The sequence below is a fragment of the Cavia porcellus genome, unplaced genomic scaffold, assembly GCF_034190915.1.
Source record: "Cavia porcellus strain 051 isolate PalLab524CR breed Dunkin Hartley unplaced genomic scaffold, mCavPor4.1 scaffold_8, whole genome shotgun sequence".
In the NCBI taxonomy this organism is placed as follows: Eukaryota; Metazoa; Chordata; class Mammalia; order Rodentia; family Caviidae; genus Cavia; species Cavia porcellus.
The window spans coordinates 49058845-49080223 of NW_026947491.1; the positions used below are offsets into that span (position 1 = coordinate 49058845).

At 41.6% G+C, this 21379-nt stretch overlaps 1 protein-coding gene across 1 annotated transcript; it reads left to right on the plus strand.

Annotated features, from left to right (window-relative positions):
- Positions 1-2462: 2462 nt before the first annotated feature.
- Positions 2463-5394, plus strand: Rps26 (ribosomal protein S26). The gene is made up of 4 exons (XM_003476197.5): positions 2463-2661; positions 2886-3063; positions 3919-4049; positions 5292-5394. Exons 1-4 carry the CDS (start codon positions 2659-2661, stop codon positions 5325-5327), a joined length of 348 nt encoding a protein of 115 aa, XP_003476245.1. The 5' UTR covers positions 2463-2658; the 3' UTR covers positions 5328-5394.
- The last annotated feature ends 15985 nt before the right edge of the window (positions 5395-21379 follow it).

A 21379-nucleotide genomic window follows, 5' to 3' on the forward strand; every position in this document is an offset into this window, starting at 1 on the left:
GCTCAGATTGTTGGTGCAAAAGAACAGAACTTTCAGCCTAGAGTGGGAAATAGAGACTTTCCTAGCAGGAGTATCTGTAGAATGGGGAGAAAGCTGACTTGCGATCCAAAGCAGAACTGTTACCAAATTTTTTTTGGTGGTACTAAGAGAAGGCCTAGTCATCAAACTTTTGTTGAGTACCTACCATGTTCAAAACACATTGTCCAGGGAGATACAAGTTACAATAATAGGAATGATGATGACAGAATCTACCATTTGAGCATCTCAGAGATGCCAAGTACTGTACCAAGTCTTCCTGTAATTGGAGAAACACTTGGAAAAGAATGGTAACAATAACTGTTGGTAAAGCAAACCCCAAGGGATAAAATAACTTGTCCAAAACCTGTCAGTAAGCAATGGAGACAGAATTTGAAACTAGGAGTATATGGTTCCAAAGCCTGCCCATACCTTTATGCCAAGACAAAACAGTGAAATTCCTAATTTATAAAAATCCAAACATCCAAGGGTAGTGGTATAGGACTAGAATCTCAGCACTCTGGGAGGCTGAAGCACAAGTGCTTAAAGATTGGATGCAACGTGGGCAACTGAGACCTTTCCTGGGGAGGGGAGGGGGGAAGACTGGGGATGTAGCTCAGTCTGAGTTCAATTCCTAGTACCTCAAAAATTAAATAAAATGGGCATGGTAGCACATGCCTATAATCCCAGCACTCAGGAGGCTAAGGCAGGAGGACTGCTGCGAGTTCAAGGTCAGCCTGGGTACAAAATGAGTTCAAGACCAACCTGAACTACATAGTGAAACCCTGTCTCAAAAAGACCAAAAAAAAGGGGAAAAAAGAAATAGAACATACCAGTGCACTTTATGTCATAAAGGCATTATTTCATGAATCTTGTGTTTTACTTTGTATATATGCATATTTGTGTTAATGTATTCAGTACCAATGTAAAGTGTATTTCTATGTGTCTAGATCAAAAATTATTTAAAGTCACTGGCCCAAGCTATAATTACATCCATTTGCTGGCAAGTTGAGAATCAGCAGAGTAAAGTATAAGAACACCTCTTGAGGCCACATATAAACTCAACAGCCCAGCACCTGCCTGGTAAGCACAAGGGGCTGAGTTCTACTTGCAGTACCAAAAAAACAAAACAAAACAACAACAACAACAACAAGAAAGCACCTTTTACTAGCTTAGAATCACTTTGAATAAGTAATTTATCAACTCCACCCTTCAGTTTTTCAATTTTTTTTCTGTTCTGGTACTGAGGATTCAACCCTGGGCTTGATTCATACCAGGCAAGTGCTCTACCATTGAGCTACATCCCCACTGTTTTTTCTTCCCTTTTCAGGAATTTCTTTTTGGCACCAGGAATTGAACTCATGACCTTGTGCTTACCAGTCAGGCACTTATACCGCTGAGCTAAACACCCAGCCCCGAATGATGTGAGTTGATTTTTACACTCCTTTTTCTTTCTTTGGTATGGGGGATCAAACTCGTGACCTCACACTTGCCAGGTAGATACTTAAACCACTGAACTAAATCCCTGGCCCTATCCCATATGTTTTTTTTTTTTCTTATTTATTTGATACTGGGGATTGAATTAAGGGCCTAGTAAATATTAAGCAAACCCTCACTACCAATGAACTACATAAATAACCTTTATTATTATTCCTTGTTTGTTTTTTAAGACAGGATCACCAGGGTGACCTTAAACTCACTGTGTAGCCTAGGTTAACCTTGAACTCCAGTTGATCCTCCTGCCTCAGCCTCCTGAGTGCTGGGATTACAGACATGTACATTCTTTATAGGCTTGGTAAAGTGTTTTGTTTGCCTTTTTTTTTTTTTTTTTTTTGAGACAGAGTCTTGCTGTGTAACCCAGGCTGGCATTGAACTCATGGCTATCTTCCTGTCTCAGCTTCTTGAGCGCTACTGTTAAAATTTAAGCAAGTTAATATATATATATATATTTTTTGTCTTTTTCCTTTTTATCGGTACTGGGGATCAAACTCACAACTGCCTGCTTGCAAGGCAGGCACTTAGGCCGCTGAGCTAAATCCCCAACCTCTCCAGTACCTCTCTTTATGGGCTTTTATCCATACTGGAAGGAGGAATTCACAAAATATTTTGTTTTCTCTCAAGTCTTCTACTTTGTAATCTTAAATCTATGAACAGGAGCAAGGTCCTGAGTTCGATTCCCGGTACCAAAACAAAACAAACAGGATTGTCAGAAAAACAGCAAGGACAGGTTTCCTAGAACGAGAATTACTATAAAAGACAAAGCGCCTGGGGCCTCTAAATTCTGTACTACTATTCCCATCATGCACCGCTCCTCTGGGCCTCACACGTAAAGAGGAAGTTATAACGCCCACAATTACTTCCGGGACACGGTGCTGGACGGTTTCCTGTAATTATGATTAGTTTTCTTCCGCCAGTAGAATAAATAGTCCCACAGATACTTTGCGTCACATTTAAATTTTAGAAACCTCTTTACACCCTAAAATTCAGTGGAAACTTTATTTAATCATGGAAATTTGAGGAAATTGACTTTTCGTTATTGATTTCCGTCTTCTAAGTGCTTTTCCTGTGCGGGCGTAGGAATCTCGTGCTATATAAGAGGGCCCGGCAAAGCGCCGGATCCTCTTTTGGGCCTTCCTTTCCAAGATGGTGAGTTCTGGCGCGTGGTGATCGTGGGGATCCTGGTGAAGGCTGAAAAGAACCCTTGTTGGGATTGTGAGGATTTAGAACTCGGTTGCGGTTGATGAGCGGACGAGGTGTATCTGTAACCCAGGAAACTGGCGCGTTTTGAGGGGTGCTGCCGGTGGGGAATACAGCCGGGGATGGGCTGAAGTTAAGTTGCCCATCTAATAGGGTGTTTTATCTTGACACAGACGAAAAAAAGAAGGAACAACGGTCGTGCTAAAAAGGGCCGCGGTCATGTGCAGCCTATTCGCTGCACAAACTGCGCCCGGTGCGTACCCAAGGATAAGGCCATTAAGAAGTTCGTTATTCGAAACATTGTAGAGGCCGCCGCCGTCAGGGACATTTCCGAAGCGAGTGTCTTCGATGGTAAGTGCCACTGGCACGAAATGTGCAGAGCCCCCCTTCCCTGCGTCATCCTTGTATGGGCTCTAACTTGCCTTTAGAGTGTCTGTAAAGTGGTTGTTGAGAAAAGAAATGATACTTTTTCGTTTTGAACTGTGAGCAGAGTGAATTTTTGTGACTAATAGTATGCAAGTTTTAGTCGTATCTTTGAGGCTAAATAACAAGGGGATAGAATTTTACAAACATTGAGAGGTAGCTACCCGGTTAATGTAACAGTTTTTTAATTAGGAAGATTGATAAGCGTGAAAATGCACAAATGAGTAAGACTCCACTGTTTGAAGAGCCGAGGCAGTCTCATGGTAGACAAGGATGATAATGACACATGATTTTTCTGAAAAACTACTTAAGAGGCAGGAGGCCCACGAGTGTATTATTAGAACTAATAAAGCTGTTGAAAGGAACTAGACTCTTCTTTTTTTTGTCTTTTTCCTTTTTATTGGTACCGGGGATCAAACTGAACGACAGGCGCTTATGCCGCTGAGCTAATCTTGATTTATTACTTTTAGGGTGTGAATTTGGTTCCTGTGAGATTATGGGGAGTGTGTGACAGTTACATATATTTGCTTAGGTGACCGAAACTGCATCAGTTGCTTTAGGTGTGGATGTGTCTGTACACAAGTAGTCTTAGTTTTCAGTTGATAGCAAGAATATAATGAGCTGGGAATTTAACCCAGCAGCACAATTGCCTGCCTGGGAAGCACCGGGTAATAAGTTCAATCCCTGGTACCAAAAAAAAAAAAAAAAAAAGGTAATACATGGTTGGTGTATAAAAAGGGTGGTATAAAAATAACTTTAAAAATAACTGTATTTATTTGTCAGGTTATGTCCTTCCCAAGCTATATGTGAAGCTGCATTACTGTGTGAGTTGTGCCATTCACAGCAAAGTGGTCAGAAATCGATCTCGGGAAGCCCGGAAGGACCGAACACCTCCACCCCGATTTAGGCCTGCAGTGAGTATTTCATTATTTATTTGGTTGGTTTTTGAGACTGTTGCTACATAGCCCAGGCTAGCCTTTAAACAAAATCATTGCTATTCTGCTACAAGTTTCCAAGTACTAGGATTACAAGCATATACCACCACACCTATTTCTGTATTGTAAAAGGATATGGAAGCAAAGAGGGATAGCAGTAGTAAAAAGATAACAAGGGCTAGAGAAATCCTTAATTTTAAGGTTTTGGTTTAGGAAGGCAAATGAGACACACCTAAACACTTGCTTAGAGGCACTAAAGGCTTATTAGAAGTCATACCAGGTGTTTCATGCTCATAACCCCAGCTACTTAAGAGGCTGAAGCAGGAGAGTCAATTTTGAGGCCAACCTGGGTAATTTTTTTTTTTTTTTTTTTTTTTAATTCTATCTCAGAAAGGTCAGGGATGTAGCTCAGTACTCCTTGGCTTGGTTGGTTTGTGAGGCAGGATTTGCCTTGAACTTTGCAAGCTGGCCTCATATGATTCTCTTGTCTCAGTTTCCCAAGTACTTAGATTATAGATCTGCATCACTATGCCCAGCTTTCCTTGCATTTTTATGTTTAAATGTTAGACAGGATGGTATCCAAGTTCTTTCAGAGGATGAGGTGGTGACTAGTTTGTTAACAATAGTATACTATGATGCCTAGGCCAACCTTGAACACCTAGGCTCAAGTGATCATCTGCCTCAGCCTCCTATGTAGCTTAACTTGTGTGTGCATGCATGTCTGTCTGTCTTTTTTTTTTTTTTTTTTTTTTTGTCATTTTTATCGGTACCGGGGATCGAACTCACGACCTGCCTGCTTGCAAGGCAGGTGCTTATGCCGCTGAGCTAAATCCCCAGCCCCGCATGCATGTCTTTCATATCTGTGTTAAGATCCATGGGTAGTGTGTGTTAGCCTGGTGCTGGAGGATTGAACTCAAGGAGTTATACCAAACTAGTTTTCCAGTCCGTTTGGAATCAGAGTCCTGCTAAGTTTCCTAGGCTGTTCTTAAAACTTGTGACACACACACACAGTGTCCCTCAAAATCCCAAGTAGGGAGGATCTGTGGGATGGTTTCTTTGTTTTGTCTTCGAGACAAGATGTCACTATGCAGTTCAGGCTGGCCTTCAGCTCACTTTGTAATCCAGGCTGGCCTCAAACTCCCCAGTACTGGGATTATGGGTGTGCATCACATACCCAAATGGTCCTGTGATTTTAATTTATTCATTTCTTTGTCTTTTCAGGGTGCCGCCCCACGACCTCCACCAAAGCCCATGTAAGGAACTGGGTCTTAATGAATTGAAGAAAACTGTCTTGGGAAAGAAATAAAGTGGATGTTATACTATATACACAGCATGTTGAATGTACATGCTAGTGTGGGTTTTGTGTTTTTTTTTTTTTTTTCCTTTTTATCGGTACAAGGGATTGAACTCACAACTGCCTACTTGCAAGGCAGGTACTTATGCCGCTGAGCTAAATCCCCAGCCCCGTTTTGTGTATGTTTTATACACAGTATTCACATCTGTGATTCTTCGTTTTCACGAGAGAAAGTTTGTCCTTTTAAGCACTCTGAAGGCTGAGGCAAGAGGATTGTCATGAGTTCCACAGCCAGCCTGTACTACATACTGAAAGAAAATTTGTCCTTTTAAATTAAGCTCATCTGAATTCAAATCTTTGGCCTCCCTAATTTGCATAGAAGTGTGAAAAAGGGATTTAGATATCTGTTTGCCTTCATTCAACCTATCCAAGTTTAAGTTGGCCCGCTGGAAGAAAGGAGCTAACAGGATGGGGTTTAAAAAGGGTGTACCTCATTTTATCTGTTTGACTGGTTTGTCCTAGAATTCAGGAATGACAGTATCCATTTTTGTTTGCTTCAGTAATTCATTCTTGGGTAGATTGAGGATTCACTTAGCCAGTTAGGTCATTGTTTTCCCCAGTAGCTTGGAGATAAGTTTATGTACCTTGTGCTGAAGAGCACTGGGCAGTGGCGGTGAAGCACACCTATGCTCAGGAGGCTGAGGCAAGGTTGCCAGGTACAACATTGTAAAAGAGGTTCTGCTCAAAAACTGCAGCTTTGCTATAGAGCTATTAAAACACCATACTAGCAGAGGTCTATAATCCAGCACTCTGGGCCAGAGGCTAGAAATATCTAATGTGCCCCCCCTCTTATAATTTGGGTGAATTCCTGTCTCACAAGTGCTACAGTGTATTCAATGTGAAGGATCTGGGATTAATCCCCCTAATTGTCTAGGGGGCATATTATCCTGAGCATGCCTGATCTCTTCTGGAGTTGACCTTGCTTTTGGGGCTCAGTATACCAGTGTTTGTCCTCAGACAGCTAAAGCAAAAAAAATCTTGGCATCTTTGAGGTGGATGGGTTACAGGGTTCTGTACACTATAGTTACCCATTCCCCAGGAAATGGGAGGGAGTCCAAAGTAAATGCTAAACCTGATGGTCCAGATTTCAGCTTACCTATTTTTTTTTTTTGTACCATGACCTTGTGCTTGCTGGGCAGGTTGTTGGGCTACTGAGCTAAATCCCTGCTCATGATTTTCAAAATAAAGCAGGGATCAGGGTTTAGGATTGTGTCTAGGGGATCCTACTCTCACGAAAAACCCTAACATCTAAAAATTGGTGTTGCACATCTGTAATTATAGGTGTTTAGTTTTTTGGGGACAGGTTTTCAATATGCAGTCCAGGGTGGCTCTGAGCTCACCTTTGTAGCCCAGGCTGGTCTCAAACTTGTCAACAATCCTGCCTCAGACTACTGAGTGCTGGGATTACAAGTGTGCACCACCACACTTGGCTCAAAAACTGGTTTTGAGGCCAGGGTAAAACCCTGTAGAAAAACTCAGGTTGTGTAGAGTGTGGTCAGAAAAAAGTAGGAATTATTTCCTCTTTTTTTCAAATATCCCAATCCTTGCCACTTTCTGAAAGTTTTAGAAGGCTTGTGTCTACTTGTACTACTATTGTGTCTGCTTTGATGTATCAGATTGAAAATCACCTTTTATGGTCATTTTGATAAACCAAGAAGTAACACTAGTGTTTACATGGGTGTGTTGGAGAGTACTCTGCAGCAGTGTTCATTGTGTTTGTTCACACACCTTATAAGAAACAACTTTTCAGGGTCAGGGATATAGCTCAGCAGTACTATGCCAGCCTGGCAAGTGTGAGATTGTGAGTTTGATTCCCAGTACCAGAAAAATATTTTTCAGTACTTGGGATTAAACTCTGGGCCTTCACACAGCTACAGCTACATCTCCAGAGCATTTTTCCCCCTATTTTAATAGTCCCAAAATACTGTAGAACCACTCGGGGTGGGCTAATGCTTGTAATCCCAGCCCTGTGGGAGGATGAAGCAAGAGGACTACAATTTGGAGGGCGGTCTGAGTACTTGAGTGGCAGAGACCTGCCTCAAAGATAAAGTCTGGGAGTGTAACTTGGGACAAAAGCCTAGGTTCACCCTCAGTACTGCAAAAACAACTTTTTGATTTTGCAGTGTCAAAAGGTACAGTAATGTAGACTCCTGGCCCCTTGTAACTGTAGTGTTGGGAGTGCTTGCTTAGCATCATGAGGCCCTGGGTTCCATCCCCAGCAGCAAAAGAAAAAATGTAGAACACCCTTCTATAGTACTTAGGTTCTAGCTAGGCATGGTGACACACACCTGTAACCCCAACACTTTAGAGGCTGAAGCTAGGAGATTGCTGCAAGTCTAAGACCAGCCTGAGCTACTTGAGTTCAAAAGCAGCCTGTATTACAAAGTGAGACCTGTCTGATATATAGATTATTTTAAAATAAAGACTACAGGGAAAAAGTGTATGGTAATCACAGCTCCTCCCTAACACTTCTGTGTGTGCACACTTTATGGATGAAGAGTATTCAAGCCAGGTGAGGACACTACCAGGTGTTGGTCAGTGTCTACCTGTGAGGTTATCTGTTGGTAGCCTGGGTTCATGGGAGGTGACATGGAGGGTCTGGACTATCCTTTTCCCCTAACCGTAATTCTTCCCTACCTCTCATCATGTGTGGGGAAGATTGTATTTAGTGTCTGTTGTGTAAGTTAGTATGTTCCTGTGGTTTGCACATTTAGCTTTTTTGGCATATTTAACTCATGACCTTTCCATGGTGCTACATCCTCAGCGCTCACTCTCTTCCACGTGCTTACTTGTGTTCTCTCTCCCCCTCTCTCTGACATGCCTCACTGTGTCCAACTCTGTTTACTGATTTTTTTGATTGGCCTTGAACTCACTATGTAGTCCAGACTGACCTGGAACTCGAAGCAGTCCTGCCTCAGCCTTCATAAGTGCCAGGATTACCAGTGTGCACCACCATGCCTGGTTTTTCTTTCATTGTGGCTATTGGTCTATTTAGGTAGAGTGGGGAATCAAATTCAAAGCCTCACTCATCCTAAATAGTACCCTATCATTTAACTGCACAGTCCACTAAAAAAAAGTACATGCTTCAGTAATAGAAAAACATTATAAATATTTTAATACTAAATATATTGATACATCATGAGATTAATAAAGTTACCTTTGACCTACCTGTACAATTACAAGAGGTTCCCAAAGTGGTGCCTGTTAGCTTCCAGACATTTATTAGTATGGCAAACTACTGCTCTGGTAAACTTGATCATTGCAGTTTCTTCTCTAAAGGTTGAAGTGTAGTGGGTTTTCTACAATGTACATTTTCTAGGGTCCCTTACACAAGATCACACCAATCTGTTGAAAAAACACGGTGCTACTTTTCTTTTTCTGAAATGTGTATACATTTTTGATGGACTCTAGAGATCCCTAAAATATTCCTTCAGTAACTTAATCATACAGGTTTGTGCCAGGCATGGTGGTGCACACCTGTAATCCCAGGACTCCTGAGGCAGCAGGACTGCTGTGAGTTCAAGTCCACTCCCGGCTATATAATTTAAGGCCAGCCTGAACTGCACAGTGAGACCCTGTATTTAAAAAACAAAATGAAGTTTATTAAAAGCTGAAACCAGACATGGTAGCCTACACATATAATCCTAAAACAATGAGTGGTTGAGGCAGGATTGCAATTTAGATAGTCTCAAAAAAATAAAAAAAGGGAGGGGATTGAGGATATAGAGGTGCAGCTCTGTAAAGGCTCTAGCATCAGTCCCAGGATCCCCCCCCACACAAAAGAAGACTGAGCCAATAAACTAAAGAATTGGAACTGAGGGGCTGGGGATTTAGCTCAGTGGCATAAGCGCCTGCCTTGCAAGCAGGCAGTCGTGAGTTCGATCCCTGGTACTGATAAAAATGAAAAAGACAAAAAAAAAGAATTGGAACTGAAATCTAGATTCATTCATTTGCTCAATATGAATTGCCTGTGTGCTTACCACATTTTTTTCCTGAGCCCAAATCCTGTTACATAGAGTCAAAGGCTGAGTCCTAGATATAAATTCCATCTCTACTACTTTTAGCGTGTGACTTTGGATAAATTACATAATCTCTCCAATTTCTAACTTTTTAGTCTGCTCACTTTTATTTCATAGTATTTTGGTGAGGAAAATGAAATGAAACCAGGCGTGGTGGTGCACATCTATAATCCTAGTGCTCAGGAGGCTGAGGCAGTAAGGTCCCCATGAATTCAAGGCTAACCTGGCTACATACAAAGTTGAAAGCCAGAACTACATAGACTTTGTCTGAACAACAAAAAAAAGATGAAAAGCAATTATTTATTTATTGATACTGGGAATCGAATTCATGACCTTGTGCTTGCCAGGCAAGCTCTGTGCTATTGAGCTATGTCCTTGGCTTCAAAAAGCAATTACTTATTCAATTTATTAGGTACCTATTATGTGTCAAACATCTCTTTATTTATTTAATTTTAAACTGATGTCTCTGTCTTCCTCAGTCTGTTCTTGAACTCCTGGGGTCAAGTGATCCTCCTGCCTGTCCTTCCCAAGTAGTGGAACACAAACATACACACTACCCTCAGTTCGTGCCACTTCTAAGTGCTAAGGACATTAACAGGGAGCAAGGCAGGACATTGGTCTTACAGGGCTTCCCTTTTAGTGGGAAACAGGATGAGGGGACCGGCTGGTGTAAAACGGGCTGCTGTTCATGTTGAGTAACCTCTTGCTAAGGTCTGCTGATATTTGACAAGAAGCCTAAAGAAAGTAGGAGAGGGGCTGGGGCTTTAGCTCAGCGGCATGAGCACCTGCCTTGCAAGCAGGTGGTTGTGAGTTTAATCTCTGGTACCGATAAAAAAGAAAGTAGAAGAGCAAGTCTTTCAGATAAATCGATTTTTTCTTTCTTTTCTTTTTTTTTTTTTTTTTAAGAGACAGGGTGTCACTGTTCAGGCTTGCCTTGAACTTACTTTGTAACCTAGGCTGGTCTGGAATTTGCAACAACCTCCTGCCTCAGCCTCCTAAATGCTGGGATTTTACCACCACACCAGATAACACCTAGGATTTGGAGGAAGATTTAACATGGACAAGCACTGATAAGGAATGAATTCTCCCTCAAAATGTCAGGCCTCAAGGGTCCAGGGAGGGAGGCTTATGGGATTGCAAGCAAGAAGCTGAGAATTTGGCTTTCTTTGACCAGTTCTTACAATATTCATCATATGGGGCTGGGGACTTAGCTCAGTGGCATAAGCACCTGCCTTGCAAGCAGGCGGTTGTGCGTTCAATCCCCGGTACTGGAAAAAAGAAAAAAAAAAAAAAAACAGAGACAACAATATTCATCATACTTACCAGCTGTGCATCACAGTGACCATTTCTAAATGAAAGTAGTAACAGGAAGCCAGGTGTGGTGTAATCCCAGCATTTGGGATACTGAGACAGGGGGATCGTTTGCAAGTTCAAGAACAGCCTGAATTGCATAGTGAGACCCTGTCTCAAAAGAAGTAGTAACAAGAACTGTAACAGCAAGTATTACCTGGGCAATTAAGAAACTGAAGTATACTGGCTGGGGGACTATTTCATGTTACATCATTACTCCTTGCCAAAATATCAGCTGGAGCCAGCATGCTGGCACATGCCTATAATCCCATAACTCTGGAGGGTGAGGGAAGAGCATTGCTCTGAGTTGAGCTCTGCTTGGGTTACAAAGTAAGTTCAAGGCCTGGCTGAACTATATCATAAAACCCTGCCTCAAAATAAATAAATGAAAAAACAAAAAATGAAGATAATCCATTGGAGAGGTGTGTGTTTTGGAGGATGGGTGTTGTTTTTGAGACAGGATCTTGCTATATACTCTGGGCTGGTTTGGAACTCATTATATAGCTCAGGCTGGCCTCAAACTCACAGCAATCCTGCCTCAGCCTTCTGAGTGTTAGGATTACAGCTGTCTACCATCATGCCTTGCTGCTTTTAAATTAAAAATTTTAAATTAAAAAAAATTTGCCTATTACCAACCAGTCATACTACAAATATCTTCAGGAAACTTTCCCAAAGATGTTTCTTTGACTTATTGAGACAAGGGCTCACTGTGTAGGCTGACTTGAACTCATAGCAATTCTCCTGTCTCAGCCTTCCAAGTGCGGGGGTCACAAGTAGACACTATCATATGTGGCCCTAAACTGTAAACTCTAGGTAGCCACAGTGTCTAGGTGGTCAGTCATAGCACCTGACATTAGCAGCATGTGCTCTACATTTGTAGGTGAGCTGGGCCTGGTGCAGCATACCTGCAATCCCAGCATTTGTGATACCACTTGGTTTGCAATTCATCCCAACTGTACGCTGAGTGACCTGCAGGCTGGAGAGATTGCCAAAATCCAAAAGCTTTTCCATTTCCTTAGTGTTAGGGTTGACTTCAGGATATCAGGATTGATATCCTGATCCATGGCTGAGACCTCAGTGTCACACTCGAGTTACAACCAGCTCCACATACAAACAACTTGGGTTACAACCAGGATGTTAGGTTTAATTTATGACCAGAGCCTTGAGTTACCACCCATATGCCAGCTGCTTGTGTGGTTGTAAACAGAGACTCATGATACCAGAAAAGCATACATAAGTGTCAGTCTGAGCCCAGATGTGTGTGTTTGTGAATATGATTTGTCAGTGCTTCATGTCATCTCTGCGATTACTGCTATGGAAATTGCCCCCCAAAAGCTAGTAAAGAAGCTAGGAAAGGTAAAGAAAGAAACCACAGTTGAGAAGAACAGTGTTAAAGAAAAGATAGAAACAGCCTTAGGCCAATTTTTAGGTCCAAAAAGATTGAGACCTATTAGCAGATGCAGGTCCTAATATTATAGATAGCTAAGTTAGGTAAAAATATTGGGCATATTAGCTCAGGGGTGTAAGCACCAGCCTAGCAAGCACGAGGTTGTGAGTTTGATCCCTGGTACAAAAAAAGAGAAGAAAAAAATCTTCATTTGCACACAGGTGATTTCTGCAGCTGGGGAATTCGGTGAACCTCATTTCATGGTGCTTACATACAGTTCTTTTGGGCTGGGGAATTAGCTCAGTGGCATAAGTGCCTGCCTTGAAAGCAAGCAGTTGTGAGTTCAATCCCTGGTACCAAAAAAAAAAAGGAAATATCATTGACAGTCAGACCAGGCTGGGTCCTGAGAGGTCAGTGCAGAAGACAACTGTGTCTAGAGGCAAATTCACTGAAAGCCAGGCTTCAGAAAAAGAACTGCTCACCATATATTTCCCTTAGGGATGAACAGCAGTGATTGATATTCTAAGTAGGTGTCAGTCACCTTGGGGTAGAGAACCAAACCTCCTTACCTGCACCTTCCAGGAAAGCCCTGTGAACTTGCTATGTGACTTGCTTCCCCCATTTGATCCCCCATTTAATCAGTATTACCCAAGTGACTATACTTGTAGTCTTATTGGTTGACCATAGTTTTGTTCCCCACCCACCCATCCTATGGTTTGTCATTGGATCAATATTACCTAAGTGACTATAGTTGCACTCTTATTGGTTATAGTTCTGTCCCAATTTAAGCCCACCTCATCACCTGGCTTTGCTCAGTAAACACCCTTGACAAGAGGGGTTGATGGGCAACCCACCTTCCAGGCCCATTTTGGTCCTCACCATTCAAAAGGACATCTTTTACCTTGTATTTTGTTTTTACATTATGTATTATGTCCATCCTTTTGATTTGACTGACTCTGTTCTGTTATGTCACATTTGGTTTTACTCTCTTCAAAGAAAAGTAATAAGAACTGTGGGAGTAATAAAACCCACAATGTGTAATTGTCATTGTACAAAAGAGAGGAAAAGACAGTGCTCTAAAGGATATAAAAAAAGAAAAAAGAAAAAAAAAGGACATCTTTTGCTTACCGGTGGGGAGAGTGAAAAGGAGGGTAGTTATTGTTAGGAAGGAAAGTTCCCTTCCATAACATCAGAATTGTGGCTCTCTGATGTCCTTTCTCTCCTTGGGAGAATCTGCAGCTCACTAGTGATAAAGGGGAAATATAACTCGCAACCTGCTAAATGTCCGAAAGGCCGAGTTTTTGTTCTCTAAAATCAAGGAATATATTTTAGGAACAATGGAGGTTCAGAGTAGGAAGAACCTATTGAGAGAAAAAAAAAGCTTCTAAGAGAGACAGAAGGGACCCCAATTCAGAACTGCTCCCTGAGGCTGACCTTTTGTCTCTGCTCTGATCTGTCAAGGATGCTTTATTCTTACTATCACTGAGATATGGAGTATGTGGGAAAGCAGCAGAGTGAGACAGTCCCAGAACATGAGGAGAGAAATCAGGGCAGAAACAGGAATAGAAGCCAGATTCAATGGTGCATGCCAGTAATCCCAGCACTCAGGAGCCCAAGACACAAGGACCATCCCAAGTTCAAAGCCAGCCTGCGCTACACACTGAGATCTCGTCTGGAAAAAACAAAGAGAAATAGAATCTCTTTCCCATCTCCTCGCCCCCAAAGAGTCCCAAGGACACATTCCTTTGCTCCAGTAGGAAGCGGTATGCAGCCTACCTGTCCAGGTGCCTGGATGCAAGCTAAGTACCTTAGATCACAGCAATGTTATAACCACAAAGTGACCACAGGGGGCAGCAGAGTGTAGTAGATAAGACAGAATTTATGCTTTAAATTCAATACTGTATTGGTTATTCTGTTGACTTGCAATTTAGAGAAAGTTAACCTGTCTAAATGTCTGCAACTTCATTTAAAAATACTTATAATTAGGCCAGGCATGGTGGTACATGCCTGTAACCATAGCACTCAAAAAACAGAGACAGAAGGATCTCCGTGAGCCCAGGCCAGCCTGAATTACAGAGACCCTGTCTCAATAAAACCCCCAACAACCCAACAGACAAAACCAGTAGCAATAGTTATAAGCTGGGGATGGTGATGCACAATTGAAATCCCAGCTGCTTAAGTGGCTGAGGTTGCACACCTGAAATCTCAAGTACTTGGGGAGCTGAGGCAGGAAGATTACAAGTTTGAGATCAGCCTGAGTTGTTTATCGAGACCCTGTCTCAATGTAAAAATAAAAAAAAGGAGGCTGAGGCAGGAGGATCATTATGTGTTCAAGAGGAACCTGGGCTACAAAGTGAGCTCAAGGCCAGCCTGAACTACATAGTGAGACCCTGTCTCAAAAAAATAAAAAAGGACTGGCTATGTGGTTCAACAGTAAAGAACCCCTGGGCTCAGCCTCTAGTACCACAAAAATAAATAAAAATGGTAATAATTATAATTCACAGAATGTGATTTATTTTTAGGTATTTTGTTTTGTTTGTTTCTTGTTTTGTGGTACTGGGGATCAAACTCACAACCTCACATTTGTCAGGCAGGTGCTTGTGCCACTGAGCTAAATCCCTGGCCTTGTTTTGTTTTTGAGACAAGGTTTCACTATGCAATTCAGGGTGGCCTTGAACTCACTTTATAGCCCAGGCTATCTTGTACTCTCAGTGATTCTCCTGCCTTAGCCTTCCAAGTATTGGGAGAACAGCTGTGTGCCACCATGCCTGGCCTATTTTTAGGTTTTGTGAGACAGGGTTTCACTGTGTAGTTTAAACTGACTTTGAACTCACTGTGTAGCTCAGGCTGGCCTCAAACTCACAGCAATTCTACTCCTTCAGCCTCTCCAGTACTGGGATTACAGGCATGCACCAGCACACCTGGCACATAGGACTGTTTTATTTTGTTTGTTTGAGGTAGGGTCTCAGTATGTAGCTTATATTTTCCCATGTCCCATAACTCCTGCTCTCTCAGTTTAGATACCCATACCAAGCAAGTCTAGGGTTTTGGGCAGCTTGTGCCCACTGCTCATGTTGTGGAATTTATGTGAAAAAAATTTTTTTTAGTACCAGAAATCAAACTCAAGACTTTGTACTTGCCAAGCAGGCACTTACGCCACTGAGCTGTATCCTTGGTAGAAAAGTACCTACTTTTCTTTTTCTATTTTTCTATGTTTCCCTTTCTTTTTCTTTCTTTCTTTTCTTTTATTTTATTTTTTTTATTTTTTTTTTTTTTCCTTTTAGGGGCTGGGGATTTAGCTCAGTGGCATAAGCGCCTGCCTTGCAAGTGCATGGTCATGAGTTCGATCCCCAGTACCGAAAAAAAAAATTAGCAAAATTCTTTTCTTTTTCTTTTGGCTGTACTGGGGATTGAACCCAGGACCTTTGCACTGAGCTATATCCTTAGCCCTTTTTTATTTTGTATTTGAGACAGAACGTCACTAAATTGACCAGGATAGGTCAGAATTTTTAATCCTCCTGCTTCAACCTCCTAGAGTGCTGAAATTACAGTTGTACTATCTAGTAGTGTCTTTTTTTAGTTAATTTATTTATTACTTTCATAGTGTTGGGCATTGAACTCATTGGGCCTCCCTCATGCATGCTAGACACATGTTCTATCTCTGAGCAACCTTCTTAGGTCTGGATTGGTTTTACCCAGGACTTAAGAAATTCCAAAAGCTGCATCCCTGCCTCCAGCGTGCAATGCTGCCCAGTTCTGTTGGCTGTGCTTCATTCTTTTCCTTACACTGTAATATTATGTGCACTTGCTCTGACTTTCTTTTTAGCTGATGGGGGGGGCAGGTACCAGGGATCAAATTCATGACCTTGCACTTGCCAGGCAAATGCTTACACCACTGAGCTAAATCCCTAACCTCCTTTTGAGATGATTTTTTAAAATGTTGTTTCTCTCCAGACTGTAAGTGCTTTGAGAGGTAAAGAGGAGTGCCTGGCAATATAATAGGAGCAAATATTTGTTGAAGAAAGATTTCCAGAGAAAGCAGCATGTTTGAGAGAAGAGGCACTAAAGGTGTGACACAGAAGACAGGGGGGCCGAAGACAGGCCAGAGGCAACACCTGCCAAGTGCAGGGCCTGTAAACCAGTTGGAGGCTTTGCTCTTCAGCCTGAGGTCAATGAAATCCACCACATGGGAGGAGCAGTCTGATGGGATAAGTGGGTTTCTGGAAAAACATTACAAACTGCAGGCTGGAGAGCAGGTGATAGGAAGCATGAGGGGGGTTTGAGATCCGAATTCAGAGGAAGGATCTGACTTTTGTGCATAACTGACGAAGAAAAATTTAAATTGCAGTGATCTGACTTTCAGATAGGTCAAGGCATTGGGTAAGACATTACAAAAACCCGACAGCAACAAAAAGGCCAGAAAATAGTTGGATCTAAAAAAGGGGATAATTAGTTAGGTTTGATAGTATACACTTGTAATCCTAGCACTCGGGAGGCTTATGCAGGAGAATTGACATAAACTTGAGGCCAGTTTAGGCTACAGAGTGAGTTCAAGGTCAAAGTGAACTACAAAGCAAAACTCTTGCAGTTGTGATGATGTACACCTGTAATCCCAGTACTTGGGAAGCTGAGCAGAAGGATCACTGCCAGTTTGAGGCCAGCCTGGGGAACATAGTGAGTTCAAGGCCAGTCTGAACTACATAGCAAGACTCTGTATCAATAAAAAACAAAGAAAAGAGAACAACCAAAGAAGAACAACAATGAACAAAAACCAGTCTGATCAGGGCTGAGAGTGTTGTTCAGTGATAGTGTACTTTTAGCAGGCCAGAGGCCTTGGCATCACAGAGGAGGAAAGAAACCTTGTGCCTTTTAGCTATGATCCCTCTCAAATGCCCCTTCCCCAGCGTCCTTTTTAAGGGTTTGTGTGTACATATGTGTATGTGTGGAAGGGGTATTCAGATACACAGTGATCCTCCTGCCTCAGCCTCCCAAGTGCTGGGATTCCAGGTATGCACCACCACACCTGGCCTTTTTGCATGTTTCTGTGTGGTGCTGTGAATTGAAACCAGGGGTACTCTACCTATGAACTATGTCCCCAGCACTTCTTAGTTCTTATTTTGAGCTAATGTGTCACTAAGTTGCCCAAGGTGGCCTTAAACTTGCTTCAGACAGCTGTGAGGTTTTATTTATTTATTTATTCCCCCTGTTCTGGGGTTGAGCTCAGGGCCTTCTAGCTGAAATGTATTCTCAGCCCTTTTTTATTTTGAGACAGGTTCTTGCTAAGTCTTAAAACTGTCCAGGCTGAATTAAAATTTTTTTTTTATTATTTAAAGAAAGAAAGAACAGGGGCTGGGGATTTAGCTCAGTGGCATAAGTGCCTGCCTTGCAAGCAGGCAGTCATGAGTTCGATCCCCGCTACCGATAAAAAGGAAAAAGAAAAAAAAAAAAAAAAAAAAAAAAAAGAAAGAAAGAACAAAATAAAAAATGGGCAGAAATAGTACATACTTTAAAAAAAAAAAAGAAATAAACAGTAATAAATCTCTAGTTGATGTATACATATTGTCCCCCCACAAATAGTTGTTCAAGATACAAAAGTGGAACATACAAATGGGAATTTAACCAGGGAGACTGCAAACAGTTCTGTTCAACTATCCAACAAAAACTAAGTAATATGGCTATCAATCCTATACACTTAGACATGTATGCATTTATCCATATCTTCATTTATGTTGAGACCTAACAAAACTTATTAGATTAAAATCCTTCGGAACAAAAATTAATAATATTGCTGCATTTCACATCATAACACTCCAGAATTAACACTCGGTACTGCAGTGCCTCTTTCTTTCCTTCAAAGTATTTGTTCATTCATCATGTGTCATAAGATCAGTTCTCATAAACTGTTCATAGGTTTTACACAAGCATGAGTCTTAACATGTATTTCTATCCTTTCTATATTAGAGGGAGAAACAGAACAAAGCAGGACAGAACTAAACATATTCCTATAGACACATAAAACTAAAAAGACATATAAAACTGCTGTATAAGGAGTTCTACCATTGTCACTGTGCTGTTTCTTGTTATCATCAACAGAATTGACTATTTCATCAGATAAAGTATAATTGAATATATCAGTACAGAACAGAATTAATAGAAATACAACTTTGTGGATAGTATAGAGCTACAAAACATAGTAATCAAATCAGAATGGATATCGTGGTGAATCATTGTCATTTTCAGTATAGTTGTCTGTACTTCTCAACTTGAAACCAGCAACCTAACAGTTTTGCATAAAATCTGTTAATAAGCAGCAATCAAATGAGTCAGATTTAACTAAGATCAGTCATGATACAACAGTATAAGTCACACAGGGATCCTGTTTGAGTTAATAGGAAATTAAAGATGACCACTGTGCTATGTCCTGATATCTTCAGGACAGCTGTCTGTGCCCTCAGATCCAATGCTTGTATACAAACTAGGACGGAACAAGTTCCATCCAAGCAAAGTGATGTGAGTAATAAGGGTTTTAATTCCTGATACACTATTAGCTATATCTTCTGCTGTTTTTTTTTTTTAAGATTATTCCTCCCCTTTCACTCCCCCAGGATGAACTGTGTATTTTTGGGTCTCTCCAACACTCACAGTTTTATTCCGGGGTGGGGGGGACCTGCTATTTACCTAAGTGTTGCTGAATTTAAATTTATGAACCACCTGCCTCAGCCTCCCAGAGTTCTGGGATTACAGGCCTATATCACCAAGGCCAGCTTCAGCTATGGATTGTTTTTATGACTGAATAATATTCTACTGTTTAGGTATGCTATATTTTGTTAATGCATTCTTTCATTGCTGGAAATTGACCTGTTTTCCTCTTTTAGCTAGTATGAGTAACGCTGCAATTATCAAGGTTCTCAGGTGCTGTTGTTTCCTTCTAGAATGTCTCTGTAGGTCCTATAATCTGCTGAACACATTAACAAACTGGAGCAGGTGGAGAGAGAAGAGGCCAGGGCAACAGAGGAACAATTTGTTAACTATATCACGTGAAGAACAATGAGAAGACTTGGAGATGTTTTGCTGGAATAAAGGAACTAACAGGGAAAAGAGAGACACCTTTGAAGATCTGAAGGTTTTTTAATAGAAGGGGATATAGGGGAACTGTGCTTCCTTGGTAGAAGTTGCAGAGAAACACAGTTGATTTGAAGATTTTTCTTCTGTCCCTCCTTCTTTCTTTCTTTTCCAATTATTTTATTCACTTGTTTATTTATTTGTTTGTTTTTTGAGACTGGGTCTTGCTATACAGTTCGGCCTGGGCTTGAGCATACTATGTAGCCTGCTAGGCTTGAACTCTCAAAGGATTCACCTGCCTCAGCCTCCCATGTGCTGGGATCACAGGAGTGCTATAGGAGATTGAACTCAGGGCATCACATATGCAAGATAGTACTCTACCACTGAGCTGCCCATCCATAGCCTTCTAAAAAACATATTTATTTGTTTTTTTTCAAAATAAAGTCTCAGAGCCAGGCATGGTGGTATATAGCTGTGATCCCAGCACTCAGGAGGCTGAGGTAAGAGCATTGCTGCAATTTTGAGGCCTGTCTGGGCTACACAGTGAGTTTAAAGTCAGCCTGCACTACATACCAAAACCCTGTCTCAAAAAAAAAAAAAAAAAAAAAAAAAAAAAAGCCCAGACTGGTCTGACATGTATGGAGATCCTCCTGCCTCATGTGCCACCTTGCCCTATAAATTTTATTTTTGAAACAGGTGCACCCAAATTGCTGTGATGGCCCAAAACTTGCCATTTTTCTGCCTCAGTCTCCCAACTAGATGGGATTATAGGCATGTATCAATACACTCAGATTGTCAATTCATATTCAGTTCATGTTATTTAAAGTAACTCATAACTTTAATATTCTTTTTCTTTTTTTTCCATTCGGGACATTGAACCCAGTTGAACCCAGCCCTTTTGTATTGAGCTACATCCCCAATTCTTTTATTTTTTTATTTTGAGACAGTTTCACCAAGTTGCTAAATTGTCCAGGCTGGGCTTGAATTTGTGATAATCCTGCCTCTGCCTCTCAGAACACTCAGATTGTAACTATGTGCTACCAGCTGGGGATATAGCTCGGCAGCATAAGCACCTGCTTGGCAAGCACAAGGTTCTGAGTTCAATTTCTGGTACCAAAAAACCCCTATAACTATGTGCTATCATGCCCAACTTTTTATTTTTTATTTATTTATTTATTTTTGGTACTGGGGATCGAATTTATGATCTTGCGCTTGCTGGGCAAGCACTTATACCGCTGAGCTAAATCCCCAGCCCTGGTGCCCAACTATTTTTAAAAACTTAATATATAGGGACGGGCATGGTGGCTCACGCCTGTAATCCCAGCACTCGGGAGGCTGAGGCAGGAGGATCATTGCAAGTTTGAGACTAGCCTGGGCTACAAAGTAAGCTTAAGGCCAGCCTGAACTGCATAGGGAGACCCTGTCTCAAAAAAAAAAAAACAACTTAATATATAGCAGGGAGTGGTAGCACATGCCTGAGATCCCAATATTTGGAAGGCTGAAGCAGGAGGATCGCCATGAGTTCAAGGCCAGCCTGGGTTACATAATGAGTTCAAGACCAGCCTGAGCTAGGGAAACCTGTCTCAAAAAAACAAATAAACAACAAATAACAACAGGCCTCTGAACAGGAATAGTGACAGGGGCCAAGATATGACTGGGAGTAAGGCCCTGATTTCAATCCCCAGCACCAAAAGACAAATAATAAAACCCCACAAAATACTGGTGAAGTTATTATTAAAATACTGGACCGCATGGTGACATGTCCCTGTGTCCCCTCTCCTGAGGAGAATTCATCAGGAAACACCCTGGAGCACAGGAGTTCCTACCAGACCGACAACACAGGAAGACCCAGGCTCTTACACAGACAAGAAAAAAAACCCAAAATGCTGCCCTGTCTTAATGCTCTATTTAAAGTGAGCCGTAGGCCAGGTGTAGTGGTGGATGCTTGTAATTCCTCCTACTCAGGTAGGAGGACCATTGTGAGTTTGAGGCCATCTTGGGCTACATAGTATAGGCAAGTCCAGCCTGAACTACATAGTGTGACTTAATCAATCAAGGCATAAAACTCATTGAATGCACCGTCAGCTTAGTAGGTTTTTGTGTGATTTCTTCACCAACAGAGCCAGGCAAGCAACCA

Bases quoted from the DNA above. Each gene is read 5' to 3' on its own strand.
- Rps26 (XM_003476197.5), top strand. The intron at 3,064-3,918 runs GTAAGTGCCACT...TTTATTTGTCAG, and splicing joins CGAAGCGAGTGTCTTCGATG to GTTATGTCCTTCCCAAGCTA. The intron at 4,050-5,291 runs GTGAGTATTTCA...TTGTCTTTTCAG, and splicing joins CACCCCGATTTAGGCCTGCA to GGTGCCGCCCCACGACCTCC.